Below are 27,199 nucleotides of genomic sequence, written 5' to 3' on the forward strand. Positions count from 1 at the left end.
CACTTTTAAAGCAAATCTTAGGAAATATATGTTTTCTACAAGATTTTAGTTAGAAACTTGTGGATTGGTTTTATGTATATATGTATATCTGTTTTCAATGCTTTATGGTGTCTACTATAATTTTGCACCCAGTATAGAATTTTAATGAGTTTTACTATTATTAAATTATTTTTTCTATTTTAAAGTCATATTAATGCAAGTAGTGTAGCCAAAATGTATTTTAGTTGCTAGTCAAATAATTTCTATAACAAAAGCACTATTCATGTAAATGTTAAATTTTAATGTAATCATAAGGAAATAGAAATATCAGATAATCACTATATGTTGTTTCGTATATAATGATAATACCCAATGTATATATATTGGAAAATAAAGTATTATTACTCTCTCTCTCTCTCTCTCTCTCATTATTTTTGGTCACCATTTATATCTGTCATCGTTATCAGTACTAAAGTGTTTGAAATAATAACTAAATAAAATTCTCTCTCTCTCTCTCTCTCTCTCTCTCTCTCTCTCTTTCGCAGGCCATGTCGATGAGCGAGAACCCCCTTCCCGTGTGGGGCAGCGGCGCCTCCAACCTCAGGTCAGCCGTGGTCTCCTTGACCTTGGGAGACGGCAAAGGGAATGACCTCGAGATCAAAGACACGGAAGAGGACATCATCATCGAGGTCGACATTGACCCGGCCAACGTGCCCGAGCCGGTGCGTATTATAATAATATATATAATAATAATAATAATAATAATAATAATAATAATAATAATAATAATAATATTATTATTATTATTATTATTATTAGATTTTCATCTTCTGAATAATAATACTAATAATAATAATAATAATAATAATAATAATAATAATAATAATAATATTATTATTATTATTATTATTATTATTATTATTATTATTATTATTATTATTATGTATTAAAATCCACAATTATTATTATTTTATTATTATTATGTAATAGGAATCCACATTATTTTTATTAATTAATATTATTAAAAGATCGACAAGTATTATTATTAATCATAAGAAATCCACGATTTTATTATTATTATTATTATTAGTTATTATTATTATTATTATTATTATTATTATTATTATGATAAAAATAAAAAATTCCAGTATAAATAAATTGTGAATAGGAATCCACAATTATTTTTATTATTATTATTATTATTATTATTATTATGTATAAAGGATCAAAAATTTTATTTTTTTTTATTATATTATTAAAGATCGGAAGTATTATTATTAATCATAAGAAATCCACGATTATTATTATTATTATTATTATTATTATTATTATTATTCTTATTATTATTATTATGATAAAAAATCCAGTTATATAAATAAATTGCGTTAATATGCAAAATTGAAATAATACAATTTATTTATATACTGTCGATTTTTTATATAAATTATTTAACTGTATTTTATTTTATTATTATTATTATTATTATTATTATTATTATTATTATTATTATTATTATTATTATTATTATTATTATTATTATTATTCAGAAGATGAAAATCTATTCATAAGGAACAACCCCATCAAAAGGGCTATTATTGACTTGAAATTCTGGCTTCCAAAGAATATTGTGTTCATTTGGAAAAATTTTCTAAAGTTACTTGATTATTATTATTATTATTATTGATAAAGAAATTAACCTCTGTTCACATGGAAAAAGCCTACAGGGTCCATCGACTCAAAATCAGTTTTAAATCTTCCTTTTTGGATATGATTCCCACTACTAAATCAGCCGATCAATAAGGTCTAAAATCCCTTAATTTCAGGTGGAGTTTTCACCCTTCGTGAGAAGAGACGCCACGTGGGACAACACGCATGTCATAAATGTTGCCAACAACAACTCTGCTATTTATCTTGTCTTGAGGTATTAAGAATAGATTTATCTTCATTTTGTTTACCTTATGTCAAAGGTTGTTCATTCATAACTCGGGAATTACCTTTGTTTGTCTGCTTGTAGTAGGAATTATTTGTGATATCCTCTTAATTAACTCAGAATTTTCATCCTGAACACTGACATGATTCTGTAGCATTCTAACAGCATGTTAAAAATATATTAGATTAAGTACTTAATGATAGAATAACAACATTACCAAACTCTGAATTTTATGTATATTGAACACTTGACATGATTCATTAGTATTTTATCAGCATGATAAAAATAGATTAGCATAATATGTACTTAATGGTAGAATAACATCATTACCAAACTCGGAAGTTTATGTATATTGAACACTTGATTCTTTAGTATTCTATCAGCATGTTAACATGTTAAAAATATATTAGCATAATATGTACTTAATGGTAGAATAACATCATTATCTTTAATGTATGAGAATGAATACATCTACATGTTAAACATATCTGGATTAAACCAGCACGATCCGCATAAACAAGATATAACCAAAACTATAATAGCTGCGTCAGCACTAAGTTAATATCCTTATAACTTTTACTATGTTGCTTTGCGATCATTTTACCCGAACAGACCAGATTCAGACAACGCTACTTTCGAAGTTCTGATCCGTTACGGCGACAGAGCCGATGACGTGAACTATGACCTCGCATTCCAGGTAAGAATATGTGCCACCTTCATGAGTGCTGTTCTTACTATTATTATTGGTTTTTCTGCAAATAATGGCTATTTTAACAACGTTTATTTTGTATAGAAGTTTCTCTATTCTTCTCATTACCGACTTTTCTTCTGTAGTCAAGTTGGCTATTAAGACGCCAAATGGGGGATTCATGTAAAATTCGTGGTATTTGCCAGATTGAATATATTATACAAAATGTAGTAAAAATTGGATCGTAACCCTAAACCACAAAAGATATTAGATGACTCATTCTGGATTCCTCTTGCTTAGGGGCGTCTGCTCCTCTATCTCTCTCTCTCTCTCTCTCTCTCTCTCTCTCTCTCTCTCCTGTCATGTAAAATGAAAAGTGATACCCTTCACTCAAGTGTCTTAACCAAATTTAAAAACTACTGATTCAGATCTCTCTCTCTCTCTCTCTCTCTCTCTCTCTCTCTCTCTCCTTTCCTAAAGCTATTAGTGAATAAAAAAAGAAAGCTACCAGAATCAAACTCCCATTTTCCAGATACCACGAAACTTGTCCGAGGAAGACCTGGACGACTTGTCACCGGAAAACGAGGACGAGATGACCTACTCCATCTTCGTCTCCCCTGACTTCATCGAGTATCACGGCACTGGGGATTACTATGTCCGGGTGAAACAGCAAGGTGAGAACGATAAAGCAGTTGGTAAAGAGAGAGATGGAATGGAATATTATATATATATATATATATATATATATATATATATATCTATATATATATATATATATATAATATAGATATATACACAAAAATACTAATCAGTATTTTAGACTAATATCTATTCCTAAAAGTGATTTTTTTTATGTATGAACAAGTGTTAATACCGATGATTGTTTAAACTTTCAGATACATAGAAGCTTCTTTGGAATTTACCAGCACTGCAGATAAAATGGAATTCTAGAAAAAAATGTCCCCACTCTTCGTAAATATCGAAGGTCACTCAGTCATATGTAAAAGTAGTTGATATAATACTACGAGAACAGTTCATTTTAATTTGTGCATATTTGCTTAATATCCGGCTGTGCTTAAATCAGGATCAATTTGAATGTTACTAATTTCGTTAAAGCGACGATATTTTAGGGGGTTAGTTCCGTCAATGTACCTCATGCGGTGCACTGTAGGCATTACTTAAGGTTCTTTGCAGCGTGGCTTCGGCCCCTAACTGCAACCCCTTTCGTTCCTTCTACTGTACTGTACTTTTACTGTTCATATTCTCTTTCTTCCATCTTACTTTCCACCCTCTCCTAACAATTGATATACAGTGCAACTGCTTTGAGGTTTACCTCATGTTACACCCTTCAAACCTTTTACTGTTTTTACTGTCAATTTCCATTTCAGCGCTGAATGACCTTATAGGTCCCAGTGTTTGTTCTTTGGCCTAAATTCTTTCTATATTCAATTCAATTCTGTTCGAAGCACGACGAATTCCTTCGATTCACAGAATAAAGCAACAGTCGTTATTGTGGTGATTCCTTGTCGTCTTCAGAAAGAAACAGCCATCTGTATCATAAGGCTTTGTTGCTTCCTTTAAATTTGTGTTAATTGCCAGACCTCTGAATCAGAATCACAGACGACTGAAGATGCCCTGAAAGACACGTCCCTGAATTGGGGATGAATACAGGAAAAGGCCATAGTTAAAGGAGGTGGACAATCTGGATTCAAAGAAAAGGATAGGATGTCTGGAACCCTAGTGAGGATACGTAGAACCTTTCTTATCATTCACAGTCCTCCGTGCAGGATTCAGTATGGGCTGTAACCCCGACTGTAGTTCATCGAGGATATTGAGTACCTTTGTATCAAGGATATATATCAAAGGTTTATCCTAGCAGCACGACCCCATTCAGCACTTTCAACTGCTCTCTATATATATATATATTATTTCAATATATATATTATCCCAAGTAGTTATGTTTATTTCCATATTTACTGCATTAATGAGGTTTTTGGTCATATGATGATATTTAATTAAGTAAAAGGGAAACAGAAACATTTAAATTTTACTTACAAAAAAAGGTAGCTAATCATAAATAGAATCCTCAGATTTGGCAATTATTACAAAATGGTGATACTATTTTAATACTTCACATTGTACGGCATTATTGATAATTTATGGGTGACACCCATTCCCTGGCGGTACTTCAGCGACCCTACCCACCCAGTGGCTTGTTTATGACCCCACATAATGAGCATTCCGACCACAATTGGGTCCCGACGCCCAATTTGGGAACCCCTGATATATACAGTATAGACAATGAAGGATGAATAAAACATAATTTTAGAAGTATGTGTGATGGACAACAACTTATCAAGCATTTTTCGTAACTTACCTTATTTATGACAGTTAACTTCAGTTTGGAAACCGACGACTACTATGAGGAGCCTTCCGTTCCGACGACCCTTTCACCAATAGCTGACGAAGAAGTCGACATCTTCAGTATGGACGAGTGAGTTACCCCAGTACTCGTTTCTCATTAAATTTGGTCAGGGCTTCTGTTTCTCTCAAAGCGTATCTTCCCTAATTAGTTTTGGAAAGTATGCCAACTCTCTTTTTTGAAATGGTTGCCTGAAATTCACTACGTTTTTCTAGATAACTTATTCTCAGTCTGCCCATCAGTCTGTCTTAATCTAAATATAAAGAAATTCTTCATATTTTGTATTCATTAAAATTATACAAGATTTTCCTACTTGCGAGTTCATGGGGTCCTCTCATTTTAGCTTGAAAAAAGTCGGCATACAGCGATGCAATAATACCAGTGGTATTATTGATGCTAAGTAGTATTATCAGTAGCAATGCCAGCCATTGGAATTTATGATTAAATGGATGATTTAATTCAGTCTCTCCTCAGTGCTTTTTATGTATAGAGAGCTTAAAGCATTTATCTATCCTATATCATCAAGATTATTAATGTGGGTCGATCCTACTGTAGACAACTGAGAAGCACAATACTACGGTGTTTTTATATTTCATATATATATATATATATATATATATATATATATACATGTATATATACATGATATATATACATGTATATATACATGTGATATATATATATATATATATATATATATATATATATATATATGTCTTACATATTATTTACTTCCAGTTATGTTTACCCTTGGTACGAGGAACCACCAAACCCTTACGAATACATCGACCTGGCCAACTACACCTTACAAAACCATCACACCAATCTGTCGCTTCTGGAACACAGAGACTGAGAGCTGGGACACAGATGGCTGGCGGAGGGTGAGTATATTAGGCAACACGGGTCAATTTCATCCCCTCTGGGGTTGGTGGGGACCAGGGTTTCGATCCTTTTAAGTGATGGTACGTAAATGACATTTTATGTACTTATTACAGTTTGTTATTGTGGCTTAGAGTTTTTTTGTTTATATAGTATATATATATTATATATATATAATATATATATATATTATAATAATATACTATTATTTGTATATATATTTTTCATTTACACGACTCTCTCTCTCTCTCCCCCCCCCTCTCTCTCTCTCTCTCTCTCTCTCTATGTATATAATATACACGTATTGTATATATATATATATTATATATATATATATTATATATATACATATATATATATATTTATATATATAAACTGTTTTTATATATATATATATATATATAATATATATATATATTTTATACGTATGTATACGAGATAAGAATCTCGTATTTCATATTGGTAAGCGTTAAGCCAAAAGCTCTCTCTCTCTCTCTCTCTCTCTCTCTCACACACTGGCAATAGTACCCCTCTCTCTCTCTCTCCATTCATCTTCCCCTTCATTATCTAAGGTCACCAAATCAGAAACGGGCTACAAAAATACATTTATTTAAAAGCAAAGTATTGATCAAATAGTTAGGTTCTCAAAGTTCAAAATAGCTTAATTGATCCCCAATAACTAATCATTAGTTTAGTCATGACATTAGGAGTCAGTCAACACCAACTCCAAAATACACATATGGTTCCTCTCCAAAACCCATTCCCGTTTGTCAGGACATTCCCCCTTGTCCAGGACATTCCCCCTTGTCCAGATCCGCCTGTTAGGAAGAACAGGAGAACACTCTGGTAAGCACACACAATTGCAAAAACAGAGAGTCAAAAGATTAAATAAAATGGACATCTTTTACAAGAATGCTATAAAACAATCAAGCCACACCTTTGGCTAAATCACAGTGAATCTTACCATTTCAGCCTAGAATCTCCAAGTACCAAATAGAAATATGTTGGCAGAGCCACCCCGGCTCTGCCTGACTCTTCGTAAGTCTCTCTATGGTTCTGGCTAATTACATGCTATTATGAACGGACATAGCTCGTACGAACGCACGAACTCACACTCAAAGTTCAGAATGTACACTCCCCAGGTAACTGCTTGTAACCAGTTTTCAAAGGCACCTTGGACAAGCTCTCATGAAGACAGGACGAAGGCACTGATTTGCTAGGTAAGAGCTTAATGTCACACCGTCCCAAAAAAGAGTTATCAGCCTTCTCTAGGCTGTCACTCGGACTCTCTGTCTCCAGGGAAGTTAAAAATGATGAGTCTGTACATTCTAAGAAACACCATAGCACATCACATTATATTATTTAAAATATCTTATAGCAAATCCCCCTCTTTATGTTACATATTTATATTGAGAGAGAGAGAGGGGGAAAGAGAATAATGTTTTTAAACTAGAAAGTGTATAAATTACAAATATATATACACATATATATGTAGATATATATAATATATATATATATATATATATATATATATATCGTGTATATATTATATATATATTATATATTTTATATATAACAGCAAATTCACGATATTCAATAAATTAATTGATAGGAGATAAGTCTAAAATATATTAATAAAATAATAGATCTAAGAAACTTTAAAGAACAGGAAAAAATAAAAAAAATCTTTAAAAAAATGACGACCTTGCTTTGCCCAGGTGACCCCAGCCACCAACACCCGCGTGGTGAGCTGCGCCTGCAACCACCTGACCTCCTTCGGCAGCGACTTCTTCGTGCCCCCGAACACGATTGACTTCGGCTCCATCTACGACAACCTGGGGGCGAAGCTGAAGGACAACTTCGCCGTGTTGGTCACTATCTGCGTGCTTCTGGCCCTGTACATCCTGGTAGGAATCTGGGCCAGGTACAAGGATAAGCAGGACGTCAAGAAGGTAATTTGTACTCTCTCTCTCTCTCTCTCTCTCTCTCTCTCTCTCTCTCTCTCCTTCAGTGTTTCAGACTTGAACGTCGAAACTTTCGCCAAAATATGGAGAAGAAATGATTTGATTATATCAATCATTAATGCAGTGTTTTTAAATGCTCTGTTCAGAGAACTATGTATTTAAAGTATAATTCGGCTATCAGAAGAAATAAACGTAATTAGTGACTATAATTAATAATATTCAAAAGAGCAAGCGAGCATATAACAGTAAATAATACTGATATGTACCCGTATATATCACAGGCAGGAATAAGAAACCCTTTTTTTTTCTCTGTCTAAAATATCTAAAAACATAATGATATTGGTTAAATGTAAACAAAAGGTCTTTCCTTTGGAATAACACTCCTTAATTGCTGTCTGACTCACACAGTGGGGCGTGACAGCCCTTGCGGACAACCTGGCTGGGGAGAAGTACCTCTACCTCCTGACGGTGGTGACGGGGATGAAGGGCAAGTCAGGGACGGCCAGCAACATCTCCTTCGTCCTGTCGGGCACAGACGACGATACCGGCGTCAGGAAGCTCTCCGATGACAAACGGAAGGTAGGAAAAGGTTGCTGAGATAGTCTTTCTCTTGTGGGAAGGAAGTGATTGGTCTTTTCTCTTGTGGGAAGGCAGTGGTGGGTCGTTTCTTTTGTGGGAAGGAAGTTGTGGGTCTTTTCTCTTGTGGGAAGGAAATGGTGGGTCGTTTCTCTTGTGGGAAGGAAGTGGTGGGTCGTTTCTCTTGTGGGAAGGAAGTTGTGGGTCGTTTCTCTTGTGGGAAGGAAGTGGTGGGTCTTCTCTGTTGTGGAAAGGAAGTGAAAGAAATATGCTTCCTTGTAATTGTATCTGTTTCATTGTTATTATCTAATTTTCCTTCCACTCAAGTCTTCCTCTAGACAACTGTCAATTTGTATTTTGAGAATAATAATAATAATAATAATAATAATAATAATAATAATAATAATAATAATAATACTCTCCCTCAACAACGTTTTCTTCCCAAGGAGCACACGAGGGGCTCATCCGTGCAGTACGTAATGAGTACGGAAGGCCCACTGGGGCATCCCACGTACCTCAGGATCTGGCACGACAATTCTGGGAAGAACGACAAGGCTGGATGGTATCTTGACAGATTCACAGTCTCGGATCTCCAGACAGGAAAGACGTAAGCGGCTGGGAGACGTTTTTTTTTAGGAAACTTCTTCAAAGTTAGTTAATCGTGTTTGGTCAATCACTCACGAAGGTCATATAGAAATATCTTTAACGCCAGTTTATAGGATTAGACCAGTCAATCTCAGTGGATCAGCCAATTGTTTGAAACATTTTATTTAAGAATATGCATCGTAGTCTTGAAGAACAGATGGTGTTAGGTCAATCATCCAGTCTGTTCTTTAAGAATACATCTAACGCCAGTTTATGGGATTTGAACAATCAATCTCAATTGAACAGTTCTTTATGGTGTTAGGCCAGTCATCAGGTATTTTTTTTAACTTTTAACGCCAGTTTTAGGGATTAGGCCAATCAATCTTAATGAGCCAATCATTTGAAGCATCATTTAACTGTAGGTCAAGAATAAGAGACATACTTTTGGAGGAATGTTTACAACTTCAGTTCACGCCAGTTTATAAGGTTAGACCGATCAGTCTTGAAATAACCAGCCAATCATTTGAAGCATCTTTTAACTCTAGGTCTGACATACTTCTGAAGGAATGTTTGTAACTTCAGTTCACGACGTTAGGCCAATCATTCACGCCAATTTATAGGATTAGACCAATCAGTCTTGAAATAACCAGCCAATCATTTGAAGCATCTTTTAACTCCAGGTCTCTGACGTACTTCTGAAGGAATGTTTGTAAATTCAGTTCACGTTGTTAGGCCAATCATTCACGCCAGTTTATAGGATTAGACCAATCAGTCTTGAACTAACCAGCCAATCATTTGAAGCATCTTTTAACTCCAACCCATCTCCACCAACCGATCGCTTTGAAAATAACAGCAGACCATATTTACTGCTTCAGATTCGCATTCATAGTGAACCGGTGGCTGGCAGTGGACGAAGATGACGGCCAAATAGACCGCTTGGTTCCTGTGGCCACACCGGAGGACATCACCGCCTTCAGGAACCTCTTCGTCAACACCTCCAAGAAGAACCTCACCGATGGGCACCTGTGGTGAGGAGAGGATCCTAGATCATTTACAAAAATTGTTGTGATATTAAAAAAAAAAAAAAAAAAAAAAAATTCTTTGGTGATATGATTAGATATTATTTATTATGGTAAAATAATAATAATAATAATAATAATAATAATAATAATAATAATAATAATAATAATAATAATAATAATAATAAAAGTCTCTCAAACGAGGTACACTAGACCTCAACTCCGAATAGAATAGCGCCAGGTCATCAGACCCAAACATTCACGGATCAATCAATCAATGAACTGAGAATATACGTCTCGGCAAAATTTGAAAGGAAGTCGTTCAATAGTTTCCCCCATTCCTTCTCTCCCACCCAGGGTGTCCATCTTCGTCAGGCCCTACAAGAGCACCTACACGAGGGTGCAGCGCCTATCCGTGGTCGTGTCCGTGACCTTCCTGACGATGGTGGTGAACGCCATGTTCTACAAGTCGGAACCCGTCAGGACTACTAAGCTGGAGCTTGGATTCATGACGGTTACGACCTTTCAGCTTTGGGTGGGTTGAAAAGGAGAATAATAATAATATAATAATAATAATAATATAATAATAATAATAATAATAATAATGATAATAATAATAATTAATGATAATTGAATAATTAAATAATATAATAAAATGAAAAGATTAATATTAAATTAATGGGAATTCAATAATAAATAATAATAATTAATAATAATAATAATAATAATAATGTTCTTTAAGGTCCACAATAATATACTGACGGAAGAAGTTGTAAAATGTTTATATAAAATGTTTATATAAAGCCCCTCAGTGGCTTGGTCGGTATGGTGTTGGCGTACCACCTCGGTGGCCGCGAGTTCGATTCTCGGGCATTCCACTGAGGGGTTAGAGATGTGTATTTCTAGTGATAGAAGTTCACTCTCGACGAGGGATGCTTTTGAAAGACGAATCCCTCAGGTTAGTTGGAACATACATCCTGCCTATGTGAGCTCTCTCTCGAGAGAGACTGAGAGTTTCCAGCCCTGTGACTGGCTTATCAACAGTCAATCAGGGGCGTCTTAAGGGACTGGCTTAGAAATCAGATGCACGTTTGATGTGAATCTACTTTAGTAAAATAATTGGTTAATATTTTTATTTTTTATTTTTTATTTTTTATTACCTTTTGTCACAGGTGAGCATCATGGGTACCTTGATTGTCATTCCACCGAGCGTAGCCATGGACCAGATATTTAGGAAGTGTCGTCCCAGGCCCAGCAAGACGGACGCGTTGCTCCAGAAGGTGGCGCAGGCTGAGGATGGGAAGATAGGTAAAGCCCCTTCCACACGAGGGGCCAAGACACGACGGGCACTCTGATTTGCCCGTAATTCTCTCGCTTTTCAACAGTGTTACCAGACCAAACAATCCAAGGGAGGCAGTAGTTACAGGCAGGCAAGCCTTTGACTTGGACCACACTCGTGATCGCCATCCACTCACAAAATTGGTAACAGTGTCTGCCCGCCGTGCATTTGCCCTTCGTGTGGAAGGGGCTTAAGGAGTGACTGGGAAATGTGGGGGAATAAGTAAAGTGCTAGTAACTGGAATATGGGAAAAATAGGAATTGATTTATGCCAATAAAAAAAAAAGCTATATAGAAAGCTAGCCATTGGGCACATTGACGAGAACGATTATTGAGTTTAAAAAAATTATAATAAGAATAATATGAATATATATATATATATATTATATATAATATATATACTATATATATATAGGTTATATATATAACTATATTTTTATATAATAATATATAAAATAAACTATTATTATATATCAATTATATATTTATATATATATATTTAATTTAATATTATTTATATATAATTATTTATTTATATATATTATAAATACAGAAAGGTAGGTGGGACTGAGTTGTCTGTAGTAGAATCTCTCTTGTCCATTGTATGTATCATAACAAAACTAATAACACCAAAAGTAAATATAATCTCAATACTGGACGCGAAATGATGTATTATTTTCACTTTTATCTCCTTCTGATACGAAACAAAAAGTAAACCTTATAACTTTCTTAGTTTGACAATAAATAAATAAATCAGCAAACGAGTTTTACTCTGGACTTAGTGTCACTTGAAACTTCATTCTAGTCAACAGGCTAGATTCGGACGAGGGTGACCCAAGTGACCAGGATTCTGCTGACAAGAAAAAGAAGAAGAAGCCGATCTCGTTGCCGTGGTGGTGCGTCTTCTTCGCCTGGTTGCTGGTTGCTGGCGCGATCGGAGTGTCTGCTTTCATGGTGTTCTCCTACAGCATACAGTGGGGCAAGGAGAAGGCTAACTCCTGGCTGACGGCCATGCTGCTCTCCATCTTCCAGAGCGTCGTGATCGTTCAGCCTGCCAAGGTGAATCACTGTATGAAGGAATTTCTTTCCTTCAAGTTTTGCATTGGTGATGATCGGATGCAACGCTCAAGAGAAATGTAGATTTTCTCGCTTGGGGTTTCCTTCAAGTTTTGTAACGAAGAGGGTCGGGTGCAAGGCTTGATTAGAGAAATAGCATTTCATGTAAGATTTTCGCTGGCGTGTCCTTCAAGTTTCCCTGTGGAGAAGATCGAATAAATGGCTTAAAAGGATTAGAAAGTTTGGTAAAAAGGGACTGTTCCCCGAATTTGGCAAAAATGCAAATGTTCGTGAAATTATGTATTAATACGTAATCGCTTGATTCATTATATCTATTTATCTCTTGTTTTCGTTGGGTTATCCTTCAAGTTTCGTAGCGAAGAAGCTTGAATAAATGGCGCAAGAGAAATCCAAATCAGACAAAAATGTACGATTTGGAAATTAGGTAATAATTTGTACTCGTTTGAAAAACCCGTTATCACTTGCCCTTTATAATGTATTCGACCCATCATATAACCTTGATAAGGGAAGGCCCTTCGGATGTAACCTTCACTCGCTGATATCCTTATCAATAAACCCAGCGGAGCTAGTTCAGAGCAGTTCATGCAAACACGGGAGTTATGAATAGAGCTCTAATCCGTGTGACATACCCTTTATTGCTTATAAATGCCAGTGCACGGTGGCTCGGCGGTGAGTCAGATTGGCTCTCTCTCTCTCTCTCTCTCTCTCTCTCTCTCTCTCTCTCTCTCTGTCGTCGTTAAAGGAGGCTCTTGTCATTAATCAACGACTTCTGACTTATTTTTCGACTCAGAATGACTTCACTTTAATCAAACTATAAAATGTGACCGTGAGTAGAACCATGAACCTTCTATAATTATTTTTGTAATTGACCTCATATCTGCTATATAATATAGTCTTCTGTATTCGTCTTGAATGAGTTGCAAGGCGAAAGGTACTCTATGTTGTCTTATTTTATTTTTAACTCGGTACTTTTTGATATCTGCCAAAGAAGCTGTTGGAATATTTAAAGTAAAAGGTTGCTTCATGTTAGAATGCATAATTTAACGCTAATTTTAACTCTCTTTGCAATACCACACGTTGTTTGTTAATTTTTGGTATATTTTACATAAAGGAATATCAAGATACAATAGCTATTCTTTCAATTGAAGTTATCTCTTTCTTTTCACCATTTTCTCTTGCTAATTGAATTACTGACTAATAATGTATTTTCATTTATTCTAATATGTTTTTAAGTAAAAGTGCTCATAATGGATAAATACATAGTTATTTTCTGTTTAGTTATTTTCTATTTTCCTTCCATTTTCTCTCGGTCACTGCATCACTAACAATATATGATAATTTATAATTGTCTAAAAGTTCTTTCATAATCGTCAAGTGAAAGCTCTCGTACTGAATAAATGCATTTTTCAAAACATTATTATCACAATTACCTTCGTCTTTCCTCTTCGCTCACTCACTCCACTCAACTATTTACTAATTCGTTTATAAAAACTTATTTATCATTTCCTCCTCTCATTCTCTTCCAGGTCTTCGTACTAGCCGCCATCTTGGCTATCGTGCTGAAGAAACCCGACGTGGAAGACCTGGACGACGAGGAGAGGAAGGTCAACGGAAGCTCCGCTAACGACGAAGAGCTGGACGTTGATAAGCCTCAGTCAGGTGATGGAAATTCACTTAGCGTCTCTCCTCTCTCTCTCTCTCTCTCTCTCTCTCTCTCTCTCTTTTCTTTCCCTCCGCCTTTCTGGCGATGAAAATACATTCATCCTGAGGTAATACAAGATTTGAGAAAAGATACAAAACGAATTTTTTGTTCAACATGTCTATCATGGATAGACAATGTTATTAAATCAAGATTGAATGTACAAATAGTTGAGGATGAAGAAGAAGAGGAAGAGGAAGAAGAAGAAAAAGAAAGAAGAAGGAAAACGGAAGAGAAGTAAACAAAAATGAAATGACAGAAAAAAATAAGGAAAACAAAGAACAAGATAAAAGTATGGATGCAGAGATACTCATTGATACTACATATGAGGGCAATAAAGCAGCATACTACGAAGAAATAAAAATTACGATATGACAACAGAAAAGCAAATCCCGAAGAGGCCTCTACCCCAGATCTATCAATGAACGGGAAAGAGGAGGAAAAAATAGACAAGAAGACAAAATCTGCAACCATTTTGAAAAGAGGGAATTGCAGATTTGGAGAAAGATGTTACTACAAACATCCTAAGATATGTCAAAACTATGAAATATATGGTAAATGTGCATACTTAGATGGATATGGGATGATTGCAGAGATCTGCATCCAAAAATATGTAAAAACCTAAAAGAAGGAAAAGGATGTAAGTTCGACAAAAAATGCAAATATATGCACCCTGTAGCCATGAATCATAATCAAATAAATAACCAACCAAGTAATAAAATACAAAATAAGAAAGAAACAAATAAAGAGAGAAATCAAGAATATCAGGTAAAAGAGAAAAGCAAACCACCAATGAGATATGCAGAGGTGTCAGCAAAAAATTTCAAAGCATCAGCTCCGAAATTCTACTCAAGAGATAATAACTGTATTTATTATGCAAGAGGATATTGCAGAACGGAAAGGAGAAAAATTGCAGATTCAGACCACAAAATTAATAATTATGATGAAGGAAGATCAAATATTATGGAAAAGTTGGATTTTTTAATGTCCAGAATTTCCTTTTTTTTTTTTTGGAAATGAAAAAGAACAACCATACCAGAAACAGGAAAGGAAAGAACATGGGAAAATCTTATTACTATCCAGATTAAATTGAAATGGAAGGAGAAAAACACGCAAACCATCATAGTGATGAATGCGCAGGGTTTAGTTACGAGTAACTCAAAAAGAAAAATAGAGTACTTAGAAGAACTAACCCAAATGAAAAGAAAATAGATATAATGAATATAAGTGAAACCTGGTATTCCCAAGAGACTGGGAATGATGATCAAATAAAAGGGTTCCAAACTTATAGATCAGATAGAAAAAATAGGAATCAAGGGGGAACCGCAATATATGGGAAAGACAAAAAACAAGGAAAAATATATGAGAAATATAGTAACTCAGAATGTGAACTAATAGCGGTAGAATTTGAATCTGAAAAATTGATGAACATAGTAATATATAGACCTCCTAATACTAAAGAGTTTGACTTAATAATTGCGAAAATTGGATGATATATGTAGAAATCACAAGGACTGGACGATTCTCCTATCTGGTGACTTCAACTTTCCTTTCGTAGAATGGAACGAACGAATAGGAGATTGTGGTTGTACTTATACATATAAAAAAGAGAGTAATAGTAGTGCAGAAGATAAGAGGCAGTTTGAAAAGCTATTAGATATGCCTACTAGAATACAACATTCAACAAATAAATCACCTGCCAACAAAAAGAAAGGACTTAGACCTAGTATGAATGAGATGAATTATGTTAAAGAAATAATAGTTTATAATGCGAGTATTTCAGACCATAATGTCATAGAATTAACAGTTCATTCCAAAGCAAGTGAAAATAGAGATAAGCAAGAAATGAAAAAGTGGGAAGGATATGAAAATACAACTTCTACAGTAAAAATATAAAATGGTCAGAAATTATGAAGAATTAAACAAAGATTGGGATAACATTCGTAAGTGATGACATAAGGGGTAAATACGGAGATATTATATAAAAATATGGAGATAATAGTGGAAAAATATATACCGAAGAAGAAAAGTAAACATCATTCATGCATACCAAGAGACAGAAGGATCTTGTTCCAGAAAATCAGAAAGTGGAAAAAAGGTCTTGCAAAAGAAAAAATGCATGGAAAGTTATAGAACTAAAAAGTAAGATAGAAAATGCAGAACAAAAGATTATACAATCAAAAGAAAATGAAAAACGGGACTTGGAAGAAAAAACCCGGTATTAAATATCAAGCAAAACCCCAACTATTATTACTCATATGCGAACGAAGATGAATAAAAGAAGAATAGAAATAGGCCCTCTGAGAATTGAAGGGAGATAACGAATGAAAAAAAAGGAAATTTGCAACATACTGGCAGAACGATATAAGAGAGAATTCACCCCTAGAAAGATATAATGAAAGATAATGATATAGAAGTAAGGGATGAAAATAGTGAATATTTAGCTGACAATAGTATTAATGAAGCTGATATTGTGCAGGCTATTAATGAAATTAAAAATGGAGCTGCTGCAGGGCCTGATGGAATACCTGCTATTTGTTAAAGAAAGTAGTTCATTCTATCGCAAAGCCACTTGCAATATTATTAAGACAAAGTGTAGATACAGGCAAGATATATGATGAGCACAAATTAGCATATATTACCCCTACTTTCAAAAGTGGATCAAGACAGAGGCAAGTAATTATAGGCCTGTGAGTGGCTAACATCACATATTATGAAAGTGTATGAAAGGGTAATGAAGAAAAATATTATGAAACATTTAATAAAAAATAATTTGTTTAATAAAGGACAACATGGTTTCGTACCCGGAAAAAGTACACAAACCCAACTGTTAGTCCACCGTGAAAACATATTCAAAAATATGAAAAGCGGAAATGAAACAGATGTGGTTTATTTAGACTTTGCAAAAGCCTTTTGATAAAGTAGACCATAATATATTAGCGAAGAAAATTAGAAAACACAATATCGTGGATAAAGTAGGAAGATGGTTAAAAGAATTTTTACACAACAGAAAACAGATAGTTATTGCAAACGACGAGAAATCGGATGAAGCCAAGGTAATATCTGGTGTGCCGCAAGGTACGGTGTTAGCTGCAATACTGTTTGTTATTATTATTGAGACATTAGACATATTGTGATTGAAAGACTGATTGAGACATACAATAATGTTAAGGATCGGTAGTGAGTAGTTTCGCATTGATGACACAAGAATAAGTAGAGAAATTACTTGTGATGAAGATAGGAACGCTCTACAAAGAGACCTTAACAAAGTATATGATTGGGCAGAGGTAAATAGGATGGTATTTAACTCTGATAAATTTGAATCAATAAATTATGGAGACAGAGAAAGAAAGCTATATGCATATAAGGGACCTAATAATGAGACATCACAAATAAGGAAGCAGTTAAAGACCTTGGTGTGATGATGAATAGGAACATGTTATGCAATGATCAAATAGCAACTCTGTTGGCAAAATGTAAAGCAAAAATGGGAATGTTGTTACGGCACTTCAAAACAAGAAAAGCTGAACACTGATTATGCTTTATAAAACATATGTTCGTAGTCCACTTGAATATTGCAATATGATATGGTACCCACACTATCAAAAAGGATTATTGCCACAAATAGAGAGTGTACAAAGGGTCCTTTTACAGCTAGAATAGAAGAAGTTAAGGACCTAGACTACTGGGAAAGACTACAATTCTTAAAATTATATAGTCTAGAAAGGAGAGAGAACGCTACATGATAATTCAGGCATGGAAACAGATAGAAGGAATAGCAGAAAATATCATGGAACTAAAAATATCAGAAAGAGCAAGCAGAGGTAGATTAATAGTGCCCAAAACTATACCAGGAAAAATAAGGAAAGCACACAGGACATTAATCCACTACGCACCAGCATCGATAATGCAGCGTCTATTCAATGCGTTGCCAGCTCATCTGAGGAATATATCAGGAGTGAGCGTAGATGTGTTTAAGAATAAGCTCGACAAATATCTAAACTGCATCCCAGACCATCCAAGATTGGAAGATGCAAAATATACCGGAAGATGTACTAGCAACTCTCTGGTAGGACATTAGAGGTGCTCACACTGAGGGACCTGGGGCAACCCGAACAGATGTAAGTAGGTCTGTAAGGTAAGGTCTCTCTCTCTCTCTCGTTATGCTGTTGATGAAAATCAATCTCTCTCTCTCTCTCTCTTGTTATGTTGGTGATGATAATCCATCTCTTTCTTCCTTCCGGCTTTCTGGCGATGAAATTTATTTCATTCTCTCTCTCTCTCTCTCTCTCTCTCTCTCTCTCTCTCTCTCTCTCTCTCTCTCTCCCTTCCTTCCGGCTCTCTCTCTCCCTTCCAGCATTCTAATGATGGAAATTCCTTTATCTTTTATTTCTCTCTCTCTCCTTTCCTTCCAGCTTTCTGGTGATGAAAATTAATTTCTCTCTCTCTCTCTCTCTCTCTCTCTCAGAGTGTCAGCAAAAAATTTCAAAGCATCAGCTCCGAAATTCTACTCAAGAGATAATAACTGTATTTATTATGCAAGAGGATATTGCAGAAACGGAGAAAATTGCAGATTCAGACACAAAATGAATAATTATGATGAAGGAAGATCAAAATATTTATGGAAAAGTTGGATTTTTTAATGTCAGAATTTCTGGAAATGAAAAAAAGAACAACATACCAGAACAGGAAAGAGACATGGGAAATCCTTATTACCACCAATATTAAATGAAGGAGAAAACATGCAAACCATCATAGTGATGAATGCGCAGGGTTTAGTTACGAGTAACTCAAAAAGAAAAATAGAGTACTTAGAAGAACTAACCCAAAATGAAAAGAAAATAGATATAATGAATATAAGTGAAACCTGGTATTCCAAGAGACTGGGAATGATGATCAAATAAAAGGGTTCCAAACTTATAGATCAGATAGAAAAAATAGGAATCAAGGGGAACCGCAATATATGGGAAAGACAAAAAAAAACAAGGAAAAATATATGAGAAATATAGTAACTCAGAATGTGAACTAATAGCGGTAGAATTTGAATCTGAAAAATTGATGAACATAGTAATATATAGACCTCCTAATACTAAAGAGTTTGACTTAATAATTGAAAAATTGGATGAATATATGTAGAAATCACAAAGGACTGGACTATCTCCTATCTGGTGACTTCAACTTTCCTTTCGTAGAATGGAAAGAACGAATAGGAGACTGTTGTACTTATACCATATAAAAAAGAAAGTAATAGTAGTGGCAGAAGATAAGAGGCAATTTGAAAAGCTATTAGATATGCTACTAGAATACAACATTCAACAAATAAATCACCTGCCAACAAGAAAGGAAAATACTTTAGACCTAAGTATTTGTGAACGAGATGAATTATGTAAGAAATAAATAGTTTATAATGCGAGTATTTCAGATCATAATGTCATAGAATTAACAGTTCATTCCAAAGCAAGTGAAATAGAGATAAGCAAGAAATGAAAAAGTGGGAAGGATATGGAAAATACAACTTCTACAGTAAAAATATAAAATGGTCAGAAATTAATGAAGAAATTAAACAAAGATTGGGATAACATTTTCGTAAGTGGATGACATAAGGGTAAATACGGAGATATTATATAAAATATTGGAGAAAATAGTGGATAAATATATACCGAAGAAGAAAAGTAAACATCATTCATGCATACCAAGAGACAGAAGGATCTTGTTCCAGAAAATCAGAAAGTGGAAAAGGTCTGCAAAAGAAAAAAATGCATGGAAAGTTATAGAACTAAAAAGTAAGATAGAAAAATGCAGAACAAAAGATTATACAATCAAAAGAAAATGAAAAACGGGACTTGGAAGAAAAAAACCCTATTAAATATCAAGCAAAACCCCAAACTATTATACTCTGTGCGAAGAAGATGAATAAAAGAAGAATAGAAATAGGCCCTCTGAGAATTGAAGGGAGATTAACGAATGAAAAAAAGGAAATTTGACAAACATACTGGCAGAACGATAATAAGAGAGAATTCACCCCTAGAAAGATAATGAAGATAATGATATAGAAGTAAGGGACGAAAATAGTGAATATTTAGCTGACATAGAAATTAATGAAGCTGATATTGTGCAGGCAATTAATAAGAAATTAACAAAAATGGAGCTGCTGCAAGCAGGGGCCGGATGGAGTCCCTGCTATTTTGTTAAAGAAAGTAGTTCATTCTATCGCAAAGCCACTTGCAATATTATTAAGACAAAGTGTAGATACGCAAGATTTATGATGAGCACAAATTAGCATATATCACCCCTACTTTCAAAAGTGGATCAAGACTAGAGGCAAGTAATTATAGGCCTGTGAGTCTAACATCACATATTATGAAAGTGTATGAAAGGGTAATGTGAAGAAAAATATTATGAAACATTTAATAAAATAATAATTTGAATATAGGACAACACGGTTTCGTACCCGGAAAAAGTACACAAACCCAACTGTTAGTCCACCGTGAGAACATATTCAAAATATGAAAAGCGGAAATGAAACAGATGTGGTTTATCTAGACTTTGCAAAAGCTTTTGACAAAGTAGACCATAATATTAGCAAAGAAAATTAGAAAACACAATATCGTAGATAAAGTAGGAAGATGGTTAAAAGAATTTTTACACAACAGAAAACAGATAGTTATTGCAAACGAATGAGAAATCGGATGAAACCAAGGTAATATCCGGTGTGCCACAAGGTACGGTGCTAGCTGCAATATTGTTTGTTATTATGATTGAAGACATAGACAGTAATGTTAAGGATTCGGTAGTGAGTAGTTTCGCTGATGACACAAGAATAAGTAGAGAAAATTACTTGTGATGAAGATAGGAACGCTCTACAAAGAGACCTTAACAAAGTATATGATTGGGCAGAGGTAAATAGGATGGTATTTAACTCTGATAAATTTGAATCAATAAATTATGGAGACAGAGAAGGAAAGCTATATGCATATAAGGGACCTAATAATGAGACAATCACAAATAAGGAAGCAGTTAAAGACCTTGGTGTGATGATGAATAGGAACATGTTATGCAATGATCAAATAGCCATTCTGTTGGCAAAATGTAAAGCAAAAATGGGAATGTTATTACGGCACTTCAAAACAAGAAAAGCTTGAACACATGATTATGCTTATAAAACATATGTTCGTAGTCCACCCTTGAATATTGCAATATGATTTGGTACCCACACTATCAAAAGGATATTGCACCCAAAATAGAGAGTGTACAAAGGTCCCTTTACAGCTAGAATTAGAAGAAGTTAAGGACCTAGACTACTGGGAAAGACTACAATCCGTTAAAATTATATAGTCTAGAAAGGAGAAGAGAACGCTACATGATAATTCAGGCATGGAAACGATAGAAGGAATAACAGAAAATATCATGGAACTAAAATATCAGAAAGAGCAAGCAGAGGTAGATTAATAGTGCCCAAAACTATACCAGGAAAAATAAGGAAAGCAACACAGAACATTAATCCACTACGCCACCAGCATCGATAATGCAGCGTCTATTCAATGCGTTGCCAGCTCATCTGAGGAATATATCAGGAGTGAGCGTAGATGTGTTTAAGAATAAGCTCGACAAATATCTAAACTGCATCCAGACCATCCAAGATTGGAAGATGCAAAATATACCGGGAAGATGTAACTAGCAACTCTCTGGTAGACATTAGAGGCGCCTACACTGAGGGACCTGGGGCAACAACCCGAACGAATTGTAAGGTCTGTAAGGTAAGGTTCTACTCTCTTCTATCTCCTCTCTTCTCTCTCACTTCCGGTGCTCGAGGGTTTTTTGTAGTCCTTAGACCTTTTTTTTTTGGTTTTTTGAGCTAGAGAGACTGAAGAGAGACTTATAAAGTCAAATTGTCTTCATTTATGTTTTTTCTCTCCCTTCCTCTCGGCTTTCTGGTGATGAAAATTAATCTCTCTTCTCTCTCCCTCTCTCTCTTCCGGCATTATAGAGATGAAAATTAATTTATCTTTTTTCTCTCTTTCTCCCTTCCATCTTGCTTTCTGGTGATGGAAATGAATTTCTCTCTCTCTCTCTCTCTCTCTCTCTCTCTCTCTCTCTCTCTCTCTCTCTCGTGATAGTGTGGCTTATTGTAATGCATTGCTGTACACGTAGGACCTTTTAATTTAATTGTTTTTCGAGCTTAGCTTAATTATGCCTGACCACTGTAATCAACAGAATTGGTTAAAGCCTTAAAATAGACGACCCTGTCATTTGTGAAACGTGATAAAATACTTGAAGGAAAATGTATTCCTAGTTGTATATTTTGATTGGTTATTCGCAATAATAACAGTGATGATGATAACGTAACTATTACTTTTGCTGCAACAAATAAGAGCAAAATGATAATGATGAGATTAATGGTAATTCCATAAGTGCTAAAATCAGCTACTAAAAGAACTACAACATCGTCATCACGGCTCCATCAGCCTCAACTAATATAGCAGTCAGGATCCTGATAAGCAATAACAGCGTTGATGCTGTAATAATTACTTCTGCTACTACAAATAATAAAACAATAGAAAAATGGCAATTCCATAAGACATCAGTATACAACGTCATTACTATTCCACCTGCCCCTACAAATATAAGAGCCAGGATCCGGATACCAACTATAAACAACAGTATCATCAGGGTCTAAGAATAATGGGTCGGCGCATGCGCAAATAGAGCGGGGATCTGTTGCTGCATTGCATGACGTCACGTTACCCCTCACCACTTTGACTGCGCTCAATGATTCATTATTATTTGGGGTTTATTTATATTATTTTATGATCGAACATTGCGCAGCGATAAATAAGTGGCTAAAATTATGTCAAAGGGATAAATTAATTATCATTATTCAGAGGTTGAACCCCTTTTGATACGGCACAAGCCCACCTAAGGGGTCACTGACTTGAAATTCAAGCTTCCAAAGAATTTTATGGTGCTCCTTCGAAGGAAGTAGCAGAATTTGAAGGGAAATACCGAAAGACGACATCAATTCTTAGAAAAGCAGATAAATTAACAAATGAATACATAAATAGGTAAAAATGTAAGTAAAATATTAAAACACAAATCATTTATGAACTTGTCTATAGACCTGCATAAATAGATACAAATGTAAGTAAAATATTAAAACACAAATCATTTATGAATTTGTCTATAGACCTACATAAATAGATAAAAAGATTAAAGTAAAACATTAAAATACAAATTATTTATGAATTTGTCTACAGACCTACATAGATAGATAAATGTAAGTAAAACAATAAAATACAAATATTTATGAGTTGGCTACAGACCTACATAAATAGATAAAAAATACAAGTAAAATGTTAAAATACAAATCATTTATGAACTTGTCTACAAACCTACATAAATAGATAAAAATATAAGTAAAACAATAAGATACAAATTATTTATGAATTTGTCTACTGACCTACATAAATAGATACAAAATATAAGTAAAATAGTAAAATACGAAACGTTTATGAATTTTTCCATAAACTTCTATAAATAGATAAGAAATATAAGTAAAATATTAAAATACAAATCATTTTCGAATTTGTCTACAGACCTACTAAATAGATATAAAAAAATATTAGTAAAACTTACATAAATAGATAAGAAATATAAGTAAAACAACAAAATACAAATCATTTATGAATTTGTCCATAGACCTACATAGATAGATAAGAAATATAAGTGAAACGATAAAATTCAAATCACTTATGAATTCGTCTACAGACCTTGACTATTTTACTGACGACACTTGGGATTCCAGGGTCCCGGGAGAAGATCGCCATCCAGCCCATCGACCCGAAGAAGCTGGAGAGGATCCGGCGGAAGAGGTTGGCCGAGCGGGAGATGCTGACCCTCATCAAGGAGATGCTGATCTACGTCGTCTACCTGTTCTTCCTGCTGTTCCTGGCGCAGCAGAACAGGAACTCCAACGCCTTCCTCGTCAACAAGAACCTCAAGAACCTCTTCATCGACTACGATGTGGAGTCCAACGAGATGGTGATTTGTTGTTGTTATTATTATTATTATTATTATTATTATTATTTTTTTTTTTTTTTTTTTGTTATCACAGTCCTCCAATTCGACTGGGTGGCATTTATAGTGTTGGGTTCCGGGTTGCATCCTGCCTCCTTAGGAGTCCATCACTTTTCTTACTATGTGTGCCGTTTCCAGGATCACGCTCTTCTGCATGAGTCCTGGAGCTACTTCAGCCTCTAGTTTTTCTAGATTCCTTTTCAAGGATCTTGGGATCGTGCCTAGTGCTCCTATGATTATGGGTAAAATTTCCACTGGCATATCCCATATCCTTCTTTTTTCTATTTTCAGATCTTGATACTTATCCATTTTTTCCCTCTCTTTCTCTTCAACTCTGGTGTCCCATGGTATTGCGACATCAATGAGTGATACTTTCTTCTTGACTTTGTCAATCAACGTCACGTCTGGTCTGTTTGCACGTATCACCCTATCCGTCCTGATACCATAGTCCCAGAGAATCTTTGCCTGATCGTTTTCTATCACTCCTTCAGGTTGGTGTTCGTACCACTTATTACTGCAAGGTAGCTGATGTTTCTTGCACAGGCTCCAGTGGAGGGATTTTGCTTCTGAATCATGCCTCTTTTTGTACTGGTTCTGTGCAAGTGCCGGACATTCGCTTGCTATGTGGTTTATGGTTTCATTTTTCGTATTGCACTTCCTACATATGTGAGAGATGTTATTTCCATCTATTATTATTATTATTTATTTTTTATTTTTTTTTGCTCTATCATAGTCCTCTAATTCGACTGGGTGGTATTTATAGTGTGGGGTTCCGGGTTGCATCCTGCCTCCTTAGGAGTCCATCACTTTTCTTACTAAGAAATTCACAGTCTCGTGAAGAACCATCTGTTATAAAAGATCCACAATTCTATGTTAAAGTATATTACTATGTAAAGAAACATTATTATTATTATTATTATTATTATTACTACTACTACTATTATTATTATTATTATTAATTATTATTATTATACATTATTTATTATTTAGATTATTAATTATTTATTATTATTATTATTGCTAGTTATTTTATGGTGTCATCTTAGGTACCTTTGCTCGTGCGTGGTTTTATTGCTTTTCGTATGAACTTTTATTCATTCATTTACTTATTAATTAGTAATTTATTTGTTGATTTGCATTACTTTGTTCACTGGTCTAGGGCGTATTTGAAGTGTATTTACTTTTTAATCTTTCCTTGCGTCTTCTTGCCTTCCACTGCTCATCTCTGCTTTGTTTCATTTTGTTTAAACATGCTTTAACGTTTATTTGTTTAACTATTTTTCGCTTATTAAGGTTACGCATTTAGTTCTATTCCTGGCTTTCACACTTGCTCTGATTTTTTTTTACATATGGGCAAAATACGTCAGTTCTGTGTAAACTTACTGTGCTTACAATATTTACAATAGATTATTTATTAGGAACGAATTTACAGCAAAGGATCTTAGCGTTTTTGTTATCATTACAATTGAAAGGATTTCTTCCAGTTGTTTTATTTAATATTCAGTGTTAGTTTTCATGTCATTACTAATTTTTTTTACTATAATTTTACAGTGTAGTAGATGATAATTCTATCATCTACTTTTGCTTTATAATAGAAATGACGTAACCATTCATTCCTTGAGTTCTATATATTTGATTACCATTTCTCAGTCTTTCGTTGAGTCATTTTATATCACCTAATTATGAATTTTAATAGGAATTACATGACCTAATCAACCCTTTTTGAATTCTGTATATGTTTATCAGTTCTCAATCTTTCATTGCGTTTATTTTCTTTGATTTAATTTTGCATTATACTAATAGAATTTATATGACCTAATCAACCCTTTTTGAATTCTGTATTTGTTTATCAGTTCTCAATCTTTTATTGAGTTCGTTTCTCTATGAGTTAATTTTGATTTATAATAGAATTTATATGCCCTAATTAACCCTTTTAGAATTCTGTATTTATAGCAGCTCTCAATCTTTCATTGCGTTCATTTTCCGAAATTCAATTTTGCATTATAATAGTTACTCTCAAATCCTTGACGAAATACAATGTAAAATTCTTTTTTTAGACATCCTTTCACCTTTTTAGAAATCCTTTCACCGTTGTTTACCATTTGCCAGTTCATTAACTAATGTTGAGACCCTTTCAACGCTTTATATATCTTATAACTTATGTTGAAACCCTTTCACCGTTGTTTACCACTCATCAATTCATTAACTAATCCTGACACTTATGTTGAAACCCCTTCAACGCGTTATATATCTCATAACATATGTTGAAACCCTTTCACCGTTGTTTACCACTTGTCAATTCATTAACTAATCCTGATACTTACGTTGAAACCCTTTCAACGCGTTCTATACCTTATAACTGATGTTGAAACCCTTTCAACATCAGTTATATATCTTATAATTTATGTTGAAACGCTTTCAACGAGTTCTATACCTTATAACAACGTTTTCTATATCTTATATCTTATGTTGAAACCCTTTCAACGAGTTCAATGCCTTATAATATAACTTATGTTGAAACCCTTTCAACGAGTTCTACACCTTATAACAACGTTTTCTATACCTCTTATCTTATGTTGAAACCCTTTCAATGTTTTCTATATCTTATAACTTAAGTTGGAACCGTTTCAACGACTTCTATACTATCTTATATTCCCCAGTTCCAAACGCCCGCCGACGTCTTCGGCTACATGCGCGACACCTTCCTGCCGTCGGTGTTCTGGACCGAGCTGTACAACGGCGAGGAGATCAACCTGAGGGACAAGCCCTTCATGGCGGACGGGGTCTCCTTCCGCATCGGCGCCGTCCGCCTCCGGCAGGTTCGGATTAAACCAGGTCGGTTCCAGGAACAAAATGATGAAAGAGGTTTTCAGCCTGATTTGGGGGCTTGGATGGGAAATGGAGCCGGCATTAAGTTGGAAGGGTCGAGTGAGGAGGTCTGTTTGGAATATTGTGAAGGGTTGGAATGA

General features: G+C 34.6%; 1 protein-coding gene across 1 annotated transcript; it reads left to right on the plus strand.

The window, feature by feature from the left end:
- Nucleotides 1-527: 527 nt before the first annotated feature.
- On the plus strand, nt 528-27,199 carry LOC135219015 (polycystin-1-like protein 2). The gene is made up of 15 exons (XM_064255450.1): nt 528-701; nt 1,803-1,900; nt 2,522-2,606; nt 3,130-3,271; nt 4,989-5,091; nt 7,682-7,850; nt 8,271-8,441; nt 8,885-9,045; nt 9,899-10,051; nt 10,400-10,577; nt 11,215-11,350; nt 12,186-12,439; nt 13,984-14,116; nt 23,959-24,194; nt 26,891-27,199. The coding sequence occupies exons 1-15, from the start codon at nt 528-530 to the stop codon at nt 27,197-27,199; spliced, it is 2,502 nt and encodes an 833-aa protein (XP_064111520.1).

Source organism: Macrobrachium nipponense, chromosome 1, assembly GCF_015104395.2.
Source record: "Macrobrachium nipponense isolate FS-2020 chromosome 1, ASM1510439v2, whole genome shotgun sequence".
Classification (NCBI taxonomy): domain Eukaryota; kingdom Metazoa; phylum Arthropoda; class Malacostraca; order Decapoda; family Palaemonidae; genus Macrobrachium; species Macrobrachium nipponense.

Coding starts and splice junctions, on each gene's coding strand:
- LOC135219015 (XM_064255450.1), top strand. CDS start 528: ATGTCGATGAGCGAGAACCCCCTTCCCGTGTGGGGCAGCGGCGCCTCC. Junction 702..1,802: donor CGGCCAACGTGCCCGAGCCG/GTGCGTATTATA, acceptor CCTTAATTTCAG/GTGGAGTTTTCACCCTTCGT. Junction 7,851..8,270: donor ATAAGCAGGACGTCAAGAAG/GTAATTTGTACT, acceptor TGACTCACACAG/TGGGGCGTGACAGCCCTTGC.